This window comes from Desmodus rotundus, chromosome 5 (assembly GCF_022682495.2).
Source record: "Desmodus rotundus isolate HL8 chromosome 5, HLdesRot8A.1, whole genome shotgun sequence".
Lineage (NCBI taxonomy): Eukaryota > Metazoa > Chordata > Mammalia > Chiroptera > Phyllostomidae > Desmodus > Desmodus rotundus.
Window position 1 is genome coordinate 8,768,622 of NC_071391.1, and position 22,291 is coordinate 8,790,912.

The following is a 22,291-nucleotide window of genomic DNA, read 5'->3' on the forward strand; positions in this document are numbered from 1 at the left end:
TAACAATACATGGAGGAGAACAGGTGACACGGAGCCTTGTAGGCAATACACTGTGTCAGAAACAACGCTGGCCTTGGAGTTAGGAGCTCTGAGTCTGAATCATAACTCCAGGCAGCCCAGCTTCCCCTCTTCCTTGATGCTAGGGACAAACAAAACCAGTGACTCTCTAAGGCCATTCTGACTACAACATTAAATAAGGGTGTGTCCCAAAGTGTTGGAAGAGGTACACGAGGTCATTACTAGTGAAGATCATTTTGAAACTTGCTTTAGTACAACATCATCAGGTTTATTTTCTCATTTGCATCGACTACATTTATTCTTTGTACCGATGCCTATGTTAGCCTATCAAATAGAGGTTGCATTTAATTCTATACCACCGATTCTTAAACACCAAAGCTTAGGAAATTAGAGTTATCCAAGAAGTCTGGGGAGGCTGTGTGGAGCTAATAAAGAAGATCTATGATGTCATCAGAGTTTTGGGCTCCTTTGTCTTTCTGCTCAGCTATCCACAGTGGGCTTTCATCCTCAGGGGAGCTGTACAGTCACAAGTTGGACATTTCACCTTCATCTGTGCATTCGCCTTCCCTGTAGGAAGGAGAAGAAAGATATGGAGAGAAGGGGTGATACCGACATGAGAAACTGACACATTCCCAAAATCTCCCAGCAAAATCCCTGTGAGGACTCACGGTCCAGGGCCATACCACACTGCCGTTTCCATCCACAAGGAAGACTGGAGAGTACGTCTCTCAGCTGTGCCCAGTACTGTTGCTGAATACAGTCTCCATGGTTCTGTAAGGAAGACAGGGAGGCCAGGTAGTGAAGAGGCAAATTATCTGTTCACAGTTAGTGTTGAATTTGCATGATAACTTCTTGGTGGGTTTTGCATACTTCAAGTAGACCGATTATGAGTTCATTTGTAGATTTAGCTGCAAATACTTGAAAAATTATGAAATAACACATTTAAGATGATTTCTTCCTGAGTATTTTCTCAAACCAGACAGTGAGTAGATATAGAACTATTTTACCATCACTTTCCAATGTTATTAAAGTCCATTGGGAAGAATTTTATATTTCATCTTTAAACCCCACACATGCAGGCCTTAAATTATATCGGATGTTAATGGTATTTTTAAAAAAACAAGATTTGTTCACCAATTTTTCCCTAAAATTTTAGCTAACAATTAATATTGAATGTAAAAGGTAACTATTTCTAGGAAATAAAGCTGAGTGTTGTATCTCGTTACAACCAATTCAACCCACCAAATCTGACGAATGATTATAAACTTTGGACAACAGGACTTGTTTTAAACAACTCATTCTTCCCACCCAGAGCGCAGTTTTCAGGCTTCAGTTTGCACAGCTGGTAGAAAGAGTCCCAACTTTCCTCCCCAGTGAATACTTAGGGAATTTCCTCTCTGAGATTTGCTTACTGGGCATGTATAGAAACACATCAACTCAGCTTTATTTATTTAGTCACTTTTGGGAAGCCCCATTGATGTTTATTTCACTCTGACATGTGTCAAATCATACCACGTAATGGAGTTAAAATCGTATGAACCTTCTGAATCAATAATACACATGTGATTTGAGATTCTTAATATTGGTTCAAGTTTTTTAAAGTTCTCATCAATATGAAATGTCATCTTCCTTTTAAGTAAGGGATGTTCAGATGAAATTTCTTTGTCACTTAATTAATTATAATCACATTAATTCTTATCATTAAGTAGTCATCTCAATGTATTGTTATATATATTTATCTAAAATGTAACTTTTTTCATTTAAATTACATTTGTGGTCACCGTTTATTGTAACTAATAATACTGCACAAAAACATGCATTTTATTTTTAAATGCATTTATTTAAGTAGAAACAGTGGGTTAGTTAAAATAAGTAAGTAATATTACAATTGGTTTACAGTTATGGCTCTTTAATTATAGAATTTGAGTATGGAGCACTTTAGAAATCCCAGTTCTTTTTTCTATTAGAGTTAACAGTGAATATTATTTTACATTAGCTCCAAGTTTACAGCGTAGTGGTTAGACAATTGTATAACTTACCAAGTGATTTCCCCTGATATTTCTAGTACATGCCTGGTACCATACATACTTATACAATTTTTTTTCTTTTTATAAATTGTTATTCAAGTACAGTTTTCTGCCTTTTCCCCCCACCCATCTCCACCACCCCATCCCTTCCCACCTCCCTCCCCTGTTTCTACCCCCCCTTGTTATTGTGCATGTGTCCTTTATAATTGTTTGTGTAAACCCTTCACCCTTTTCACCTGAAATCCCCTTCCCTCTCCCCTCTGGTCACTTTCAGCCTGTTCTCAATTTCAATGCCTTTGGTTATATTTTGCTTGCTTGTTTGTTTTGTTTATTAGGTTCCTGTTAAAGGTGAGATCATATGGTATTTGTCTTTCATTGCTTGGCTTATTTCACTTAGCATAATGCTTTCCAGTTCCATCCATGCTGTCGCAAAAGGTAGGAGCTCCTTCTTTCTTTCTGCTGCATAGAATTCCATTGTGTAAATGTACCATAGTTTTTTGATCCACTCATTTACTGATGGGCACTTAGGTTGCTTCTAGCACTTGGTGATTGTAAATTGTGCTGCTATGAATATTGGGTGCATAGGTTCTTTTGTATTGGTGTTTCACGATTGTTAGGGTGTACTCCAAGTAGTGGAATTGCTGGGTCAAAAGGCAGTTACGTTTTTAATTTTCTGAGGAAATTCCATACTGTTTTCCATAATGGTTGCACCAGTCTGCAATCCCACCAACAGTACACTAGGGTTCTCTTTTCTCCACAACGTATCCAACACTTGTTGTTTGTTGCTTTGTTTATGATGGCCATTCTCAACGGTGTGAGGTGGCATCTCATTGTGGTTTTAATTTGCATCTTTCTGATGGCTAGTGATACTGAGCATCCTTTCATATCTCTCTGGACCCTCCGTATGTCCTCCTTGGAGAAGTGTCTGTTCAAGGCCTTTGCCCATTTTTTAATTGGGTTGCTTGTCTTCTTAGAGTGGAGTCATGTGAGTTCTTTATATATTTTAGAGATTAAACCCTTGTCTGAGATATCATTGGCAAATATGTTTTCCTACACGGTTGGTTCTCTTTTCATTTTAATACTGTTTTCTTTAGCCATGCAAAACCTTTTTATTTTGATGAGATCCCATTTGTTTATTCTTTCCTTTATGTCCCTTGCTCTAGGGGACATATCAGTGAAAATACTGCTGTGTGAAATATCTGAAATTTTCCTGCCTATGTTCTCTTCTAGGACTTTAATGGTGTCACGACTTGTATTTAAATCTTTTATCCACCTTGAATTTATTGTGTATGGTGTAAGTTGGTGCTCAGGTTTCATTTTTTTGTATGTAGCTGTCCAGCTTTCCCAACACCACTAGTTGAAGAGGCTATTTTTACTCCATTTTATGCTGCTGCCCCCTTTGTTGAATATTAATTGACCATAGTTATACAATATTATTGACTATATTATCTACACTGTGCTTTACACCCCATGACTATTCTGTAACTACCAATGTGTACTTCTTAATCCCTTCACCTTTTCCACACAGCCCCCCAAACCCCACCCCTGCGGCATCCAACAGTTTGTTCCCTGCATCTATGAGTCTGTTTCTGTTTCATTTGTTCATTTATTCTATTCTTTAGATTCCATATACAAGTGAAATCATATGGTGTCTTTCTCTGACTTATTTCACTTAGCATAATATCCTCTAGGTCCACCCATGTTGCTGCAAATGGTAAGATTTTATTATTTTTTAGGGCCAAGTAATATTTCTTTGTATATATGTACCACCACTTTTTTATCTACTCATCTACTGATGGGCACTTGGGTTCCTTGCTTATCTTCAGTATTGTAATTAACACTGCAGTGAACATAGGGGTGCATATATCTTTTTGAATTAGTGTTTTGGGCTTCTTGGGATATATTCCCAGAAGTGGAATTGCTGGGTCATAAGGCAGTTCCATTTTTTAATTTTCTGAGGAAACTCCAGGCTGCCTTCCCACCAGCAGTGCATAAGTATTCTCTTTTCTCCACATTCTCACTAGCACTTGTTGATTTATTGATTGCAACTTTTCTGACAGATGTGAGGTGATATCTCATTGTGGTATTATTTGCATTTCTCTGATGATTAGTGACACTATTCATCCTTTCATATGTCTACTGGCCATCTGTATATCCTCTTTGGAGAAGTGTCTATTCAGGTTCACTGCCCATTTTTTAATTGGAGTTTGTTTTTTTGTTGTTGAGTTGAATGAGTACTTTATAAATTTTGGGTATTAACCCCTTATCAGAGGTATCATTGGCAATTCTTCTTTAAGGAGAATCACATGGTGTTAAGGAATTTAATAGTTCAATCCCTAAAACATGAATATATACAACATGGAAAACCCAAAAATAATGTAGCACTTTTTCTCCTATTTAGATTTTCAAAGCCTTTGTGCCTTATAGTTAAATAAGCAGGACTCACAGAAAAAAGAACCTTACTCTTTCCCCCACAACTGTGTGCCTAGTTCCAAACACTCTGTGTGCCTAGTTCCCCTCAGCTTCTAATTCAAAATCTAAGATAAATCACTGACAGTGAGTGAAGAGTTTTCCAGTCACTGCAGTAATTAAAATGTACAGTCTTACTCAAGAATCAAAACTCAGCTGTCATTTACAGTGAAAATGTCTTCTTCTCCTCAGTTTGGGTCTGCTTAGACAAGACACTTGTCTAAAATGGGAAGAAGGAAAGAGTGTTCTCCTTTTTCTCTAGCTAGCTTGCTGAGAGCGATTTCTGATTCTTGCTGAACGAAGGGTAGGAATGAGCAATGCTGAGGAGCAGAAAATTTCTCCCTTCATCGGTACTTTCCCAACTTGATGTCAGGGTGGTGAGGGTTGAGTGTCCAGTGGTTCTATCACTGGAATTCATTGGCATGGTTCCCTCAGAATTCTAATGCTCTTACTCAGCTAGTTGTTCATGAGTTCCTCCTTTGCCCATCCCTGAGGGCCCAGCGAAAATACCTAGCTTCAAGGTCTCCTTGCTTCCACCTGGTGTCCATTTGGAGTAAGCTGTTAAGACCACCCAGCAGAAGTCTCTTTGACATGGATTGCAGTAGGAGAGGTCAACCCAATACCACCTACCCTTCCTGAATAGCTATAGTAGACAGACTCTAGGATGCCTCTAATGATTTCTGACCCTTGGCACTCACTCATGTCTTGTGTGATTGCTTCCCTTGGGTATAGGCAAGATCTGTGGCTTGCTATTTTTAAAGCATTTTATTTATTTATTTTTAGAGAGAGGGGAAATGAGGGAGAGAGGTAGAGAAACATCAAATGTGGTTGCCTCTCACATGCCCCCTACTGGGGACCTGGCCCACAGCCCAGGCATGTGCCCTGACTGGGAATCAAACCAGTGACCCTTTGGTTCGCAGGCCAATGCTCACTCCACTGAGACACACCAGCCAGGGCTGCAGCTTGCTTTGAATCAATAGAATACAGCAAAGGTGGCAGGATGTATGAGATTATGTGTATGTGATTACATGATTGCATTGCAGAAGGTTGTAGCATCTGTGTCTTCCTCTTCCTTGTTGGCTTTGAGGAAGTAGGCATCTATTAAGAACCATATGTTACAAGGAACTGTGAACAGCTTTTAGGAATTGAGAGTGGCCTCTAGCCAACAGCCTACACAGACGTCCAGTAAACACCAGCAATAAAACTGGTGGAAAGGCAGGCTGGTGCAGCCACTGTGGAAAACAGTATGGAGTTTCCTCAAAAAATTAAAAATTGAACTGTCTTTTGGCCCAGCAATCCCACTTCTGGGAATATATCTGAAGAATCCTGAAACATTAATTTGAAAGACTATATGAAGTCTGTCCAGCAAAAGTCCAACCATTGTTAATGTAATGAGAATGGTTGGCATGACCTCAATGCAGCCTGGCAGCCAGGGAGAGTGTACTGGAATGTGCATGCATAAACAATGGTGACCTCACTGTACTAGTCAGTAGGGACAGTAGATACCATTGAGTGAGCATGTGTACTGTCTGGCCATTGCATTCAAAATGACTGAGTAAGTAGAGCAACAAATCTGCATCAATTTTGCATTAAGCTTGAACATTCCTCTGCAGAAACTATTCAGATGATTCAGAAGGTTTTTGGGGATGATGCAATGAGTGCAGTGCAAATAAAAGCATGGCACAAATGCTTCAAAGATGGTCAAGAATGTGTTGGAAGTGATCCACGTTCTGGAAGGTCTGCAGCAAGCAGAACACCTGAGAATGTTGGATGTGTACGGGCTGCAGTCAACAAAGATCAGCAACTGACAGTGAGAGAACTAGAAGCTGACCTGGGGATTCCAAAAATTACCGTGTCCAAGATTCTGAAGCAAGATCTGGGCATGAAACGTGTCATGGCAAAATTTGTCCCGCAGCTTCTGCTACCAGAGCAGAAGGAGCATCATGCTGCAGTTGGGAGAACTGTGTGAGGTCCCAAGGTGCCAACTTTGAAGGGGACTGAGACATCATTGTCCTATGTACAATGTTTTTTGTATCTTGTGTCTTCTTCAATAAATGTCTCTATTTTTCATAGTGCTTGGCTGGATACTTTCTGGACAGACCTCATTGTATATTAAGTTGAACATGAGTGCAGCCTGAAAAACTATTACATTTAGTTTCTTCTAGAGTGTGCTTTTCCTCCCTTTGAGTGACAGGAATAAATTTGGCATGCCTGTAAAAGCAATTTTTAACCTTGGATATGAAGAACTATTGCCTTCTTAGGGGAAAAAGGGGAAATATTTATCAGCTACTTGGTCTTTATGATAATATATGAAGACCAATCAAAGAACCCCAACCCAAGAAGGTAAAGTTTGAGTTCCCTGAAATGTAGATTTTTATATAATGAATATTTTTAAATAGTATTTTTCTCTTGGCATTGAATATATGTGCTTGGGAGGGGGGGGGTGTCTCTTGATCTGCCAGATTTGGGCTTCAGAAAAGCACAGAATTGTAAATTGCCATTGACTAGACATTTCCTGTAAAATTAGGCAGAATGGTGATTCATTCAGTAGATAACGGTGAAGTAAAGGAGACAACTTTCTCTTGTACCCTTTCGTTGACAACAGCCATCCACTGATTTATTGTGGCATTCAGGCTGTTTTACAGTAGGACTGTAAAAAAGTACAGTGTCTGATCACACATACTTCACTTCTTGGTGCATGTGGATAAGCCCCTACAATTAAGTCTTGGAAACTATGTAAGTAATTGACACAGATCTTGGCCCGCAAGATCTGCTGTTGAGGTTGCAGTATTCCAATACACATACACACGGACTACAGACGTCCTATGGGGGAAAAGGGATGGCGCGGCCACTCTCAAGAGGAGGGCACCTCTCAGCGCCTCGGCCACTCTCTCAAGGGGGGAGGGCCAAGAGCCTAGCCGTGACCCTCCTTTATAGGTTTTTGAGGCCCTTAACATCAAAGAAGGTCCTCTTTACTATACAAAGGTTTGTTTTGGGTGGTTATCTTTGCAGACACAGGAGAGGATGTCACTGAATACATCAAAGGAGGACATTTGCAATGTAAATGGTGAAATGGTGAAAAGGCTTTGTCCCCATACCTGGAGGGTCTAACCCAGATTCTGTAAAGATAAAGATACTCAGTAAACATTTGCTTGCTCAATTCAGGGTGAGGGAGTTTTTTAGCAAGAGCAAGTCTCATAGCAGTCTAAGTACAATGCAGGCCTGATTTCCCACTGGAGAACTTATCCATGGACGTGGGTCCTGCCCGCCAACCCCGCTCCCCACTGGTTTTCCAAGTGGGGGCTGAGCCACATTTCCCATGCTTGGAATGGTTCCCCACAAGTAATTGTCTTCAAAATAAAATTTTTACTTGATTATCACAATGTGTGTTTTTTAACGATACCAAGCAATTAATCCTGACACTATCTACCCAGATATAGTGTCAAATACCATAAGTTAAGGCCTTAATCCTACAAGACTCCCCCCCAACTCCTTCCCAGGTCCCATCCTTCACACTTTGAACATCAACTGCAAGTCCAGGTGCTTCTAACCCATGGGGAGCTTCAGACTGGAGGTTTGCAAGACCCCTTCTCCCCAACATTGTTCATTAAAACCCTATGCAGAGTTCCCAGATAGAAGCTTTTTAGGAGCCATAAATGAGCCCATTGACTATGGAGTCAGCAATGTTTTTCCAGTGGAGGGAAATACTCGGGAAACACAGGTGGCAACTACCAAAAACTCTCACACTCTTGTACACATAAATATACCCCAATACTCCAACTCAAGATGGAGTAAAATATGCATATGGTACCCAATTTTATCAGTGATTTTTGTACGTAGAGCTATACCTCACACAATAGGAATGATTTGGGAAATTTTACTTCGAAGATAATTTTCAGAAAGAACCCTTTAACTGGCTTTTGTCAGGAAGGTTCAGAACAAATGTTATCATCCCAGATGTCTTGCTACTCAGTACGACAAAGGGCTCTGATTGCTGTTGCCACCCCAACCACAAACCTAGCAATTGTGATTCTCACAAGCACAGGACGTGGAAACAAAAAGATCGGGTGGGAATCCTCTGTTCCAAACAGCTCATTTTCGGATGGAAAACCTGAGGTCCACAAAGGGAACAGACGGTTCCAAGTTCACAAATATATTAGAGTCCAAATGAACTTGTAAAGTGGGACTCATGGTCCAGCGTCCTTTCAACTGCATCCCACCATTTGTTGACAAGAGATGGCTGATGACTGTCCTTACAACGTTTTTCTCTCTGTGGGGTTATTGATAGACTGTCTCATTTGATAAAGCATTGATTATTTTAAAAAGGGGGGACTCTAGAAACTGTTCTTGGTCCTTTGCATCATTGAATTGTTGCTTCACTTCTAGTATTCTTCATCAGCCCTTCACCCTTCTATGCACGCGAAGAGAGACAAGAAGTCAAGGTAAATGGTTACGATTTATTGTATAAGCACTAGTAGTTGATGCATCAAGGAGATCACAAGTACACTAATAATAAATGATAATACAATACTTCGTGGGGTAAGGTTGTCATGAAGCAAGAAATCAAGGCCGGATGAATAGGAGTGCATCCGGCAATGTTCATGGAGAATATGACCTTTAAGTTGAAATTTTTCAAAAGGTAATTTGGAAGAATGAATGGGTAGAGGACATGGCAGTTATATGCTCAGTGTCTGCCTGAAGTGGACACATGATAAAAGACAGGCAGGGACAGGACAACTGTCAGAATGGTCTTGGGACAAAAAATATGTTGTGTACATGGAAAATGCAGTCAACAGTGTGGTTACAAAATGAACTGAGTGGGAGAAAGCATGGCGTAAAACATTATACAATTGTAATGATAGCTGGATCCAACGCAAGACTTCCTGGTAGACCAGGCTTCATGTTTGGATGTGAATGCCTACGCCATGGATGTGACATGATAAATACCTATGGGTGATCAAGCATGGAGATACAGCATATCAAGCTAAACAGTGAAAGGGTATATTTTCATTCTGCTGTCAAATTTGGAGAAACAAAGTTTTATTTCAGAAAAATGAAAATAAAACCCTGAGGTCCCGAGGTTAGTTAGGCATACCAAGTCACTTAATTGCTTATCATGTGGCTATGTGATCACTTTTATAGTCTGGGAAATTAACATTTAATTGTCTCTTTTTAATTTTGGCATCCTAAATACATAAAATGTAATAAATTATTAATGGATTGTGAATAATACCCCAACATGATTTTCCAGTGCCTCTGAGGGATGCTTCTCCTTCGGCTAAAGATTTAAATTCCTTTTCCTTCTCTTAATAATAAAAGCATTAACAGCAAAATTATTTTGCTTATCTTCTTTTACTACATTGTATTCACAACCTACTCTTACTTCTAACGCCACATATACCCCTGTTCTCTCTCTCTAAATGCCTCTGTAAATGTTATTCATTTCCTCATCGCCACACTGTTTCAAATTTCTCTGCACCTTTGCATTTGTTCTCTGCCCCATCTCCATGCATTACCTGGAGTTGACTTATCACTGTAGACTTGCCCACACCTGCAGATCCTGTCTCTGATGGTTACCTTTTCCCTTCTTTGTTTAATTGCTCTCCACTTTGGGCTACCTGCTGTCCACTGTTTCACGAGGCACTTTTCTGAATAATTCTTCTATCTTCCACCCTAGGTTATTTTTTCCTTCTACTTTCCCTCTGGTTATAGGCAGGCAAAGGTTAACTTGGCTTCACTTTAATCTTAAAATAGCTCTCTTAAGAGTGTTAACCTGCTTCACTGAATAATGAGCCGTCCTGTAACAACACGAATCTCCATCAGCACATTTCATCTGTACCCGAGCGCTGGAGTAAATGCCGTCAGACCCTCCCTCCAGCTGCACTGCTTTTGGCCTCCCAAAAATGACCTACACTCCTCCCCATTAATTCACATTTCTGACTCCCTACCATTTCTGTCAACATTTCCAGATATTCTCCTTTGATCTTACACTCAAACTCTTAATGTGTTACCTAACCAATTGCTTGCCTAAGTTTATCCTTTTATTCAACTTGTTAACAAGAAGACTGATTGGTCTTTCTATGTTTTAGATATGACCATTTCTTTCATGCCCATTGACTTCATTTTAGCTAAGGTTTTCATTAATTTATTCCTCTTTCATTTCAAATTCCTCCTTAAATGGTCTTTCTTCTTACGGGTTCATCTCACCATCAATCTGCAAAGTTTATTGAATATTGTATCAGTGAATGTGCCAATGACTCAGGCAATACACAGATCTTCGTATGACTTTGAGTCTTTAGAAAAAACTGTATTATCATTAATGAAAAGTAAAATATTTGCATTTAAAAAGTTATATATGGTGTAGGTTATATGGTTGTGTATATATTTGGCTTGAAAAAGTAATCATCTTGAGAGAGGAGCAATGTTGGCTAGAATACCTTAAAGAATGAGGTGGTATTTAAGAGAGGCGGTAGAGAAAGAAAAAATTGAAGCAAGTACAGAAAAGAGGGCAGAACATGTCAAGCCAGGGTGCTGATATTAGGTGGTCAAGCACAAGGCATATTAAAGAGAAAGGTAAAGTGGGACCACAGAGTAAAGCTCCTAAAGTTAAGATAAAATGGGCTTAAGTTTTATATAATTGGTGATGACTAAGATTTGGAGATTGCTTATATGTATATATAAATTAAATAATTTATATAATCTCTTATGGAGCACTTTTAATGTGTGACACATATATGTATGTATGTGTGTCTCCACAACAGACCTTTAGTGATGGCAGGTAAATCATTCCTAATATCTTAATTTTACAGATGAGGAAACCCATATTAAGTAACTGGCTAAATTATTTGCCATAACTCACTCAACTAATAAGCAATAGGCCTGAGATTACAACACAAACTTCCTACATTGTATAAAATTGGTGATCTTTTAACATACTATGCTGTTTTCTCCATAGAATAAGATCAAATATAAGCAGGAAGCATTCATTGCTAAGCCGGTATGAATCCACCAAAATACTTAATACGTGCTTGCAGAATCTCCATTCAAATCTCTGAGCATCCTCCTTACTCTGTTCTTAAATCCGCCAATTTGATCTCCTTATCACCTCCAAATTCACTTCAGAATCATTTCTTTCTCCGCGTCTGCTCTATCTCTGGCCTGGCTTGCTAGGATATCCTTCCCGAATCTCTACCCATCCACTCCGTAAATACACTGAGCACCGACTCTGGGTGAAACACTGGGATATACAATGTGAAAGAGGCAGGCGTGGAAAACTTCAAACACTTAATTAGTTCTCAAGATATGTCTGATGAATGATGCTTACAATCTAGTGGGAGACATGTGTCATGCCCATCACTTTTGAGAATGCTAAAAAGGGTTGAAAACCAAACCTAAAACTGTTAAAGCTTAACTCAATCTCAACCAGCCTTCTTAGTTTTCCTATTTGCACAGTTACGGGCACAGAGTAAATGTTGATTTCCCAGAAGAGATGGGTGTAAAATAGTAATAGAAAACACGAAAAATGGGAGTCTATCATAGACCTACAAATCGAGCAGCAGGGTACTTAGATGTACAGAAACAACAGAAACAGAATATTGCCATCTGGAGAAGAAACCACAATGTAAAATTGGAGGATTATAGAGAGAAGTGAAATGTTGCCAGTAGCCTCTTAAACAAAGATCTTGGCTTTCTACACTCTTTGTTACAAATGAGAATGTTCTGAACATGATTCTTATGAATCAGTGGGAGATGTCTCTTCTTTGCCTTCCAAATCACTGTAAATTGGTGAATATACATTTAATTCTTCATAAAGGCGTTCTTCTGGAATCTGGTGAGGGAAAAATTATTCAATATCAATCACCAAGAACGTTCCACCACTAGAAGACTTGTTTGAGAGATGTAGAGCAGCTCCTTTTGTCTCTGAATCTCACACTCTCTCCCATTACACTCTAATTATTCCCTCCATCTTCAAACAACCAAGCCAGACTGGCTGGCTGTGGGCCCAGATAAAGTATGTCAGCCAATGACAAGTTGGTGAGTGTGTCTGAACGTGGGCATATCTGCAGCCTTGCTTGTCTTTGGAGGAAAGCGATCAAACCAGGCACCCACGCTTGAATGCTTCAGGCAAGTGGACAGATGTGAAGAGTGTGTTTCATCTGGAAGATCTGAGAAAGTGTGTGTGCCTCAAGGATTGGCAATTCTTTTAATACATTAAAGGTGCAATGGGTGGGCAAGGCAGGTGGAAATGTAGGTGGTAGTTGTGAATTAAAAAGGAAAAAAATCTGAGGCTTCAGAACAAGTATGAAGGTAAAAGCCAAGAGGGTGAAATCTGTTCTGGGATAGAAAATAAGCCCAGGTATCCATGTGGTTCCATCACATGCTACTTGCTCATTCATCTCATGCCCAACACTTATCAAAATGTTTGCATTTTCGAAAATGATGAAGGTTCTATTGTCCTAACCCTCAGTCACAGAGATATTCTGTTATTGTGCTACTTATGAGTGGGAAATGTGCTTTAAAACATGAGATTTGGCCACCAAAACACTGAAACTTGGAGAAATATTTTTCAGGAAGAAATGTTCCAGGATATCTAGGCCATATGTTAGCGAGTAAGCTCAAATTCTTCAGCCTGCCATTCAGGATTTAGTATCAGGTCTCTGCCTACCTTATCTTCTTTGAGTAATTCCCCAACTCTGTAGACTATGAGTAACGCAGCAACACCAAATCCCAGAATGGTGAGGAACATGATCATTGCCACAATTTCCTGTTGAACAACAACCAACAACAACCAAAAAGACAAGTAGAGCCACAAGGTAGGTCCTCAAGGTGCTCTCCCTTATATCACCCACCCCCACACGATCAGTCCCTATAAAGACACACACACACAGAGAAAACCAGGGGATGGTTACTCAAGGCGGATGATTCCAACCTTGCAGAATTGAGCTGGGGGTGGAGGGGGGAAGAGGCCGTCAGCATCTCTGTGCATGAGCCTACACAATACCACATTACGTGACAGAGATTGCAAAATAAAAAAGGGTTGTGTTCGTGGAAAAGAAAATGAGGGCTTCTTACTTAGATTAGGACCCAAGAAATACTTACAGTGGAAAAAAAAACCATGAAGCAGAAGTCATCCTGATAAGCTTCCCTGCAAATGTCGTGATAAGCCATCGTGTTCTTCAGGTTGGCGACCAGAAAAACGATTCCTATTCCTGCAGCTACGCTGCTGACCACGTTTGCTCCCAGGCTTCCCTGCACCTGATGATAAAGAACCCTTAGAGCCACTCCTGCACCTGCCAGCACATTCAACTAAGCCATCGGCATTTCAGGGCTGGGCGTATCCAGTAAACTCTGCATTTATACAAAATATAGATTAAAAAGGGAAATCTTGAAAATGTATTTATTTAATAAGGATCTATAACTTTCTTGCTGGGATCACATTCAGGAAGACCCACGTGGGCACCCAGAGTCTCTCCTCAAACAGTCTCCTGAATTGAAAATTAATCACTTGACCACATGCCTATACTTATAAGGATAAGGCTGGTGCGAGGGTATTTTCTAAACAAGTGTCAGGTAATTACATTTTATTATTTTCAAATGACACAATTGATATTTTAATGATTATATCCAACATAAAATAGACTGAAGAACAATCACATTATCTCATAACATAAGAGACGACGACATGCCTCCCTCAAGACTCCTAAAATTTGACTGTTCTTACCTTTTCAAGTATGAATGACAGAACTGTGACTCACCAGATATGTTGCATTTTTCTTTTCGGACATGACTGACAAAAGTCCAGAAATAGCAAACTGTCCAAAGGAAGGAAGGGTAAACACAGTGAGTCTCTGCTCTCCTCTATGTCCCTTTCACCTCCCCTTCTCCAAATGTAAGGTCAAGTTGTGGATTCTCTATAAAGTTAACCTTTCAGGTTTTCCATGAGCTCACTATTTTCTTATTCTTAGTTTCTGGAGAGTGCTTCTCAAAAGTAAAAGTACACATGAATTATGAGGGTCTTGTTAAAATGTAGATTGTTTTTAGTAGGTCCTAAACGGGACTTGAGATTCTTCTGTTCTACCAGGCCTCTCAGGTGATGCTGACGCTCATAGGCCACAGGTTGCTTTCAGAGCAGCAAGAGCAGCAGCACCTGGGGCACGACTCTGCTGTAACGCTACTCTCCTTGCCTTGCAGCTGTTTGTATGAGCACCCTGTGTGTTAGGCTGTCAGCTCCTTTGTGCAGGAAGTGTGTTTATGACATGTATATCTCTAGAGACTAAGATATATCAAATAGATACTTAGTAATTATGAGAATGTGCATGGTGAAAATGTAAATCCATAGCATACATTCAAAACCGTTTTAAAGATTCAGATTACAGGAGGAGTTGAGAGACATGAATAAGCTAAGTGTTTAGAATTAAAAGACAGTAGAGAGAAGTTTCAAATGAAACACGACCAAGGTTCAAGAAGACTCCTGATCTGGTCCTAAGTCTTTAGCAGAGTGCCAAACCAATGTGACTGCTTTCTTTAGACTTGAAATATACCCTGTGAATGAATGGCATGGGGATACAAAAAAAATAGCATGGATTCATTGAAAATAATTATTCTGAGTGAAGGAAGCCAGACAATAGAGAACATACTGTATAATTTTATTTATATTAAACTCTAGAAAACACAAACTAATCTATAGTGACAGAAAGCAGATCAGTGTTTGCTGGAGGATGGGAAGACAGGGAATATAGGGAAGGAGGGATTACCAAGGGGAACAAGGAAACATGTGGATGTTCATTACATTAATGTGATAATGCTTTATGTGTGTGTACATGGGTCAAAATTTATCAAGTCACGCACTTTAACTACATGCAATTTATTGCATGTCAATTACACCTCAGTAAAGCTATATATCTTTGTAATCTCCTTTAGTCATATAGTTTTCTAAGCAGTATAATGATTAAAACAGATTCTATGAGAAAGCACCTGAAAAACTTTATAGGGTGTAAGAGAAGTTCATCGACTTTGACCTTGTTCCCCTCACATTAGCAGTTTCTTCACCATTCCCTTCACTAAAATAACTTTATTGATGAATAGACTTAGATGCATTTTTCTAAAATTGTATTCTGAAAGTTTAGGTTCTATTTTTATTGGCTAAAGATCCCTTGAGCAATTTATTTAACTTGTATTAATCTCGGTGATTTATAAACTGCAAACATATTTTATGCAAACATATGCAAATATATAATATAAATATATTACCATATATAATATGAATGCTAGAAACAAACAATTGGGTAGATCTGGTCTGGGTAAGAGAAGAGCTACGAGCAGTGTTATTTCCGAGACAGCCATGGATACACGTATACTCACAAGTACTGCTCCCCAGAATGGATAGCCTATTTGAAATGATGAAAAAAAATTTTTCTCAAATTCTGAAATTGTGATCCCAGGGTAGACAATTGTTCCAAAATAAAGACATATGAAACCAATCAGAATTTGTGTTACCTGTAGAAAAAAGCAGAAATTTTGTGAAATCACAAGATATTTTCCCAAGATTGCATAAATTTCATTACAATTGAAGCCAAGTGTGAGAAATTGCTTTGGTGTTGTAGGCAGTCCTGAGAAAGGGTCCAAATGTGATATTTCCAGTATCCTCCGATGCTAAGAACTGATACAGGCATGACCTGATGCAGGAATGGCCAATATATTTCTCACGTCCCCTCACTTGGGTAGTCATGGTGGACATCAATATTTGTCCTTTCCATCTAAGAGAAGATAAAGTTTATAAATCCCTCACAGCAAGATATTACACTAATCCACCAGCAGCTGGCCAGAGTTGACCGATCCTATTTGTCATTTTCATTCTAATCTTCATGGGGAAATGCTTCTTTCTACCCAACAGGGCCCAGTTGGTATCAAGTCTTCATCTACTGGGTTCTTTACTCCTTACAAATACAAGTGGGCACACTGTTGATGCAGCCATATACTCTTTCCTAGAGTCAGTCCTTATTTTAATTGAGGTTGGAGAAGGCCCACTTACCCCCAGGAATTCCACCTCCCTCTTCAGAAATATCAGCCATGTCTGGCGTGATAATGAGATATCCTTCTCCAGCAGGATATTACCAGAGAAAGGTGCTTCTGAAAGTTCAATTTCAGACCCTCTGTGAAGATGAAACAGAAATTCACTCATGAGAAAATGTTCTAACTTCCTGTGCAAAGTTATAAATTCACCAAAAAGGGAAGTTTTGATTGTTTATTTTTCAAAACAATCTTCCAATTAAAATCTTTATTGAAATGAATAAAAAGCTGAGGCTCAAAGTGTCCAAGTAACTGGCCAAGATCACCGTCTAGTCAGTGATTAGAGGAGACTAAACAGAATGAAAACTATGCCAAGTCTTCTTATTAATCCAAGAATTAATCCAAGTTCCTTCCCATTAATCTGTACTGATGAGTGAGAATAAAAATGATCAAACAGGTTTACCTATGTATTTCTCAGTCCTTTTAACATAGAAATGTGTTGGGATTTATTTTGTCACTGACACACCCCATTTCAGGTGCACAAAGAAATGGCTTTGAAGGGTTAGTTGAATCTCTAATCCTATTTTCATCCTCAGAGGAGGTTAACTGGAAATACTCTCCCTTCTAAAGATTTAGAATATACTTAACATTTTGCAATAATATTCAATCTGACATTGATTCACAAAGTGCTGTTTTCAGCCTCTCCTAAAACTGTTCAAAGGAAGTCTTAACATGAGTTCATGTTGGCCATTCAAAGGAAAACTAAATTATCCACCTCTAGTGGCCTTCACTCCAAGACATTTCCCCTCTAAACAGTGGGGCAGAATCCCACAGCTTGAGGTTCACAAAGACCAACCAAGAAGGAGCCCAGGATCATTTTTAAAAGCATCTCTCCCTTAGTACACATCAGACACAGAGGCAAGAGATCTATATTGCTAGTACAAACTCCCCTCCTCATACCTAGAATGTGACCTTCTTTTGTTAGAAAACTTAAGCTATTTCCAGTTCATAAGCTAAGTAAAAAACCTTCCTCCCCATAAACCAGACAGAACTACTGGTAAAGTATAGCAAATAGCTTCCTTACTCTCAACATATTATCAACATATTAAATAAACCAAACGAGTCCATGACTGAGCCCATGAATTGACATTTCCCCAGCACTGTGACTATCTCTGGCCCACTGAGCATAGAAAAAAGTAATAGCCTGTGCCTACCTGGAAGGCTCCTGTGGGCTGGGGAGAGCAAGAGTTGCTCTGCTTCTACTTTCCGTGTCCATTTTTCTTTTAATTAACTGAGCTGTCCAGCGATGAAAACTACTGTCAACAAGCCTGTGGGCTTCCTCTCAGGTTCTGCTCCTCGTGGGCAGTTAAGATGGATTGGCTCACGCCATTGATGGCTATCTTCATAGTTAAGACACTTGTCAGGCAGATAAGTTTACTGGATGATTGAGATCAATAGGGTTTTTCTCATTATATTGAGGAGAAAAACTGAGTAGTGTACTGACTAGGAACTAGTGGGAGACCCCTGGAGAACTCTTCCTGAGACCAGCAGGACGGACAGACCCTAAAGATGGAACAGTTTAATGGAAGTTGAGAGGGTGAGGGGAAGAACTGCAGAACAGAAAGGGATGTCATTCTCTTTTGGAACTCTCTCTACTTGTGTCCCAGTTCAGCTATTTCTACACCAGAATTTCTCTAATTATACCTTTGAAAAGCCTGTCTTCCCTACTTAAGACATATTGAGATTCACACACAATCTAATCTAAGGCTGAAGCACTTTTTGCAAGCAGGAGTGTGTCTTAGTCTCTGAATCTCCAGATTCATCCCTGACTTCGATAGTTATTCTCTCTCTCTCTCTTCCTCTCTTTTGGACACTATATACATGGCGCTCTGCAACAGGTGGTCTCAGAAACTGGAGGGGAAGAGTTCTAACTACTGTGCGCCATTCCTGATGCATAGAGTGCTGAGACATTTTCACACACAAGACTCCTTGTCTGCTAAATTATTAGACTGATGGTCTGTTGCTTTGATTTTCATGATGACAAGGACAGGACAGTGAAAACACTGAGGGGCATGAACTTGAACTTGATGGCAAATCCTATGAGTAGGTCTCAGTAGCAGCGTATGCCACAATGAAGGTTAAAGCATAACTGCTGTGTTCATTCTGATTGCATAAGTAGCTAGACCATAGCAAAGTGAATTTATAGGTGAGATACACAGACTTAGGACACGTTGATTTGAGTTTAAGTATAGACATAACCTCGAATGCCTCTTCATTAAACTGTAAGATACTACAAATGGTACCACTAATCATCTGGATTGTTTTTCTGGGGTGTGATAAAAATCCTCATTCTTTAGGAAACTAAAATAATTGTATGAACAAGAAGACATAAAAATTTATTCACCCACGTGCCATCTTCCCCACTGTGTCTTCAAGAATTATTGGGCCTGACCAATGTGTTATTTTAATTAAGAAATAAACCTCACTCACCTTCATTCATCCAAAAAGGACTTAATGTACCATGTCAGGTACTGCAGGTATCACTGAGCATGCACAGATGAGAACCAGGGTCCCAGGCCTTGTCCAGCTCACAATCTAGCAGCATAGAATGAAGATAAATGATAGAATATTACCAATATGTCAGAGGCTGCTGACAAGTGATGGGCCATACAAGTGATATATCAATTCTACCTGAAAAGGGGTATGTAGAATTCAAGGAAGAGATTCCCAGAGAAAGGAATATTTGAGCCAGGATTTAAGATCATAGCCTCAGGAGATTTCACTTCCTTACCTCTTCCTCAGAGAAATTATACCACCTCTGTTGGAGAAAGACCTGAAGAAATGCTTGTTTATGGAGTTTTCTGGGAGTATATAATAGTTCATTATGTGGGCAGCCAATAATTAGAAATTAGACTTGAGATTTAGACAGCAAACTGATGGAGGATGGTCTTCAGTGTTTGGGTATGATGTTATTTTAAGAAAATTTTCAGTGGAAACTTGAAAAATGCAAACCAGAAACTGAGACGTACTTTATGATCTCCAAATTGTTTCATATCGCAGTTTTGACCAGCACCCCCTTCCTGTGCTTTCTGAGATGCGTATCATCTTCTGCAGCCACACTGTGGGTCCTTACAGCCATGCTCTGTCACCTTTCAACAGCCATGATCTGTCACCTTTCACAACAGCAAACACTGAAACATATGACAAAATGGCTTTTTCTCTTGGTGGGGGCAAAATTATCAAGATGAGTTTTAATCACACATCTGCCTGAAAGGAAGAGATAATTGAGCTAACATGTCTCTCCCACCACAAACATTTCCTCCTTCTGACAGCGCATTGGCACATGCTTTTCATCCACCTCCCCATCTGGCTTCCTCTCTGACAAGCAAGGGTTTTTCCTCAAACTCAAAAGAAATTGGCTGTCATGTTGCATCTGAACCATTGTTTTCTCAAACTGAATGCTCAAATTACTCAAAATAAATAGGCATGAATTTGCATGTTACACATTGAAAGTGCACTATTACTTAAGAGGTGTCTTCTGATACTCCCAAAGGAAAATTCTCTCTCTCTCTCTCTCTCTCTCCCCCCCCACCCCCCCCACAGGCAATTATGGATTCAATAAATATGGTTAAGATGCCAAGGCTGAGAGAGGCTGAGATTGATACCAAACTTCGAATGCTCCACAGGAATGAAAAAATATTGTCCGCAGAACTAGACAGGTGGCGCCGATAAGCTTAGCGCTGAGTCCAAACTTGTAGAGAATAGTTTTGTCTTTTCATTTATATGACCTCATAAATGCAAAGAGAAAGATTTATACAGACTGCCCAGTTGCTCCAAATCACTCCCTAATGTATGCCAAACTGCTAATGCAGTACATGGCACATAGTAGGCACTCCCTAAATGATCGTTGAATGTACTAAAAAAAATAGTATATATACAAGATCTGTCTGGAAAAAGTCAAGCCATTGTTAATATAATGAGAACAGTTTGTGCAACATCAATATAACCTGGCGGCCAAGGAGAGTGGACTGGAATGAGCATGCGTGAACAATGACGACTTCACTAGTCAGTGGGGGTGGTAGACACCATTGAGTGAGCACGTGTGCTGTGTGGCTGTGGCATTCAAAATGACTGAGCATATCTCAGAAGAAAAGAAAGCCATTGAAGTTGCTGGAGGGTGAAGGGAGAGCCACAGTGGAAGAGCGAGGATGTCTGCCATCTTTTCTGTGGGAGGGAAATATTGTAGTATTATAGATACTGTAATATGTAGATGCAATATTTCCCTCCCACGATCCCACCACAGCCTCAACAGCACCAACAAGACCAACAACAGCAGCAAGATCATTTCAAGGAGTGCGGTGCTATCTCCCATCTGCTTTACTTTTATTTCACCCCCATAAAAACTGTTGAAATAGTAACTGATGAGAAAAAATAGGCCAGAGAAGTTAAATAACTTGCTCAAATTAACACAGGTTATGAGTGACAGTATCGGAATTTGAACCCGTATCTGTGAGACTTTAAAGCCCTTATTCTTTGTGTCTCTGGTGTGCAGTTTCTCACCATGCTTTGAAGAATAAATGTTGATCTTGCTCTCAAAGCCCTCAATCTAAACCGTTATTTCTGTATCAGGATATGTGTGAATGCATCTCAGCAGCTAATTGAAATAAAATCTTGAGGTTTGACCACCTTACCTCAAATATAGTTAAAATTTACCTTAATGACAATGCTGATTTTTTTCATTTGACAGTTTTTGCCAATGCTGATTGCAATGCTGATTGACCTAAAGTCGAGAAGAATTTTTCTGTAGTAAAAAAAAAAAATCTAACTTTTCATTGGGTAGACGGAGGTTGGGGGTTAGAGAGAATACATGAGATAGAGATTATTCTCTCTGCCTTCTTTAAACTTTATAAGACCATGGCATAGTTAGGTAAGAAGAAAGAGCCACTTTCTGGGAACAACTTTGGAGTGCTGATGACAGACGTTGCAAAGCCAGGAATGCCTGAAGAAGCATGGAATTTACAGTGAGAACGGAAAGGGTTGAGTCAAGTGTCCATGTTTCTCATGATTGGTGCCATCACAGTAGGCATGCGCTTCAAGGCTCACGTTCTTTCGAGTCCTTGGCTGAAACTCTAACTCACGGAGATCTGAGGCTGAATTTCCTTGTGCTCAAATTTCCTTGTGCTCATTTACTTTAATGAGGATGTGAGCCTGATTCTGCAGAGCTAGCGGTTGAGGAAGTTGCCTGAAAAATAAAACATCAGTCTCCAAGAAGAGGCTCATCACCTGCCTCTCCTTCCATCCCTTTCTATTATCATCATGATCATCACCAATAATATTAATTCACTGATTATTACTGTGCTAAAGTGTTATATACAGAGTCCTTACACAAACATCAGAAATGAATGAAAACAGTTTCACTTTACAGTTACCAAAAATCGAAACGGAATTGGTGGGGGTTTTTCCTGGGTATATAGTTAGAAAGTGACAAGTTACAAGAAAATAACAATTTAATTCTTTCTTAGAATTATAAAAAATGTGTGCTCTTAGCATGAAGTGCACTCTTTCCTCTTGCATGTTTTACATGAGAATTCTTTTCCAGCCTCCATTCCATCTCTAGCTTTCATACCATCTGTTATTCCAGGAACCCCACAAGCCACTATTACTGCATAGGTGTTTCTTTCCAATCTCAAGAGTCAGGGGTGACCTCAAAGCCCAGAGGAAGGCGGCAGACCATGGGAATTATCGCTCACTTAAACAAACCTACCTCT

The 22,291-nt window shown here is 39.6% G+C and overlaps 1 protein-coding gene across 1 annotated transcript; it reads right to left on the reverse strand.

The window, feature by feature from the left end:
* Positions 1-8,957: 8,957 nt before the first annotated feature.
* MS4A2 (membrane spanning 4-domains A2) lies at positions 8,958-17,859 on the reverse strand. The gene is made up of 7 exons (XM_024574225.3): positions 17,738-17,859; positions 16,546-16,666; positions 15,876-16,010; positions 14,270-14,326; positions 13,614-13,769; positions 13,180-13,278; positions 8,958-12,342 (listed from the first exon to the last, which is right to left on the reverse strand). The coding sequence occupies exons 1-7, from the start codon at positions 17,797-17,799 to the stop codon at positions 12,247-12,249; spliced, it is 726 nt and encodes a 241-aa protein (XP_024429993.2). The 5' UTR covers positions 17,800-17,859; the 3' UTR covers positions 8,958-12,246.
* Positions 17,860-22,291: the final 4,432 nt, after the last annotated feature.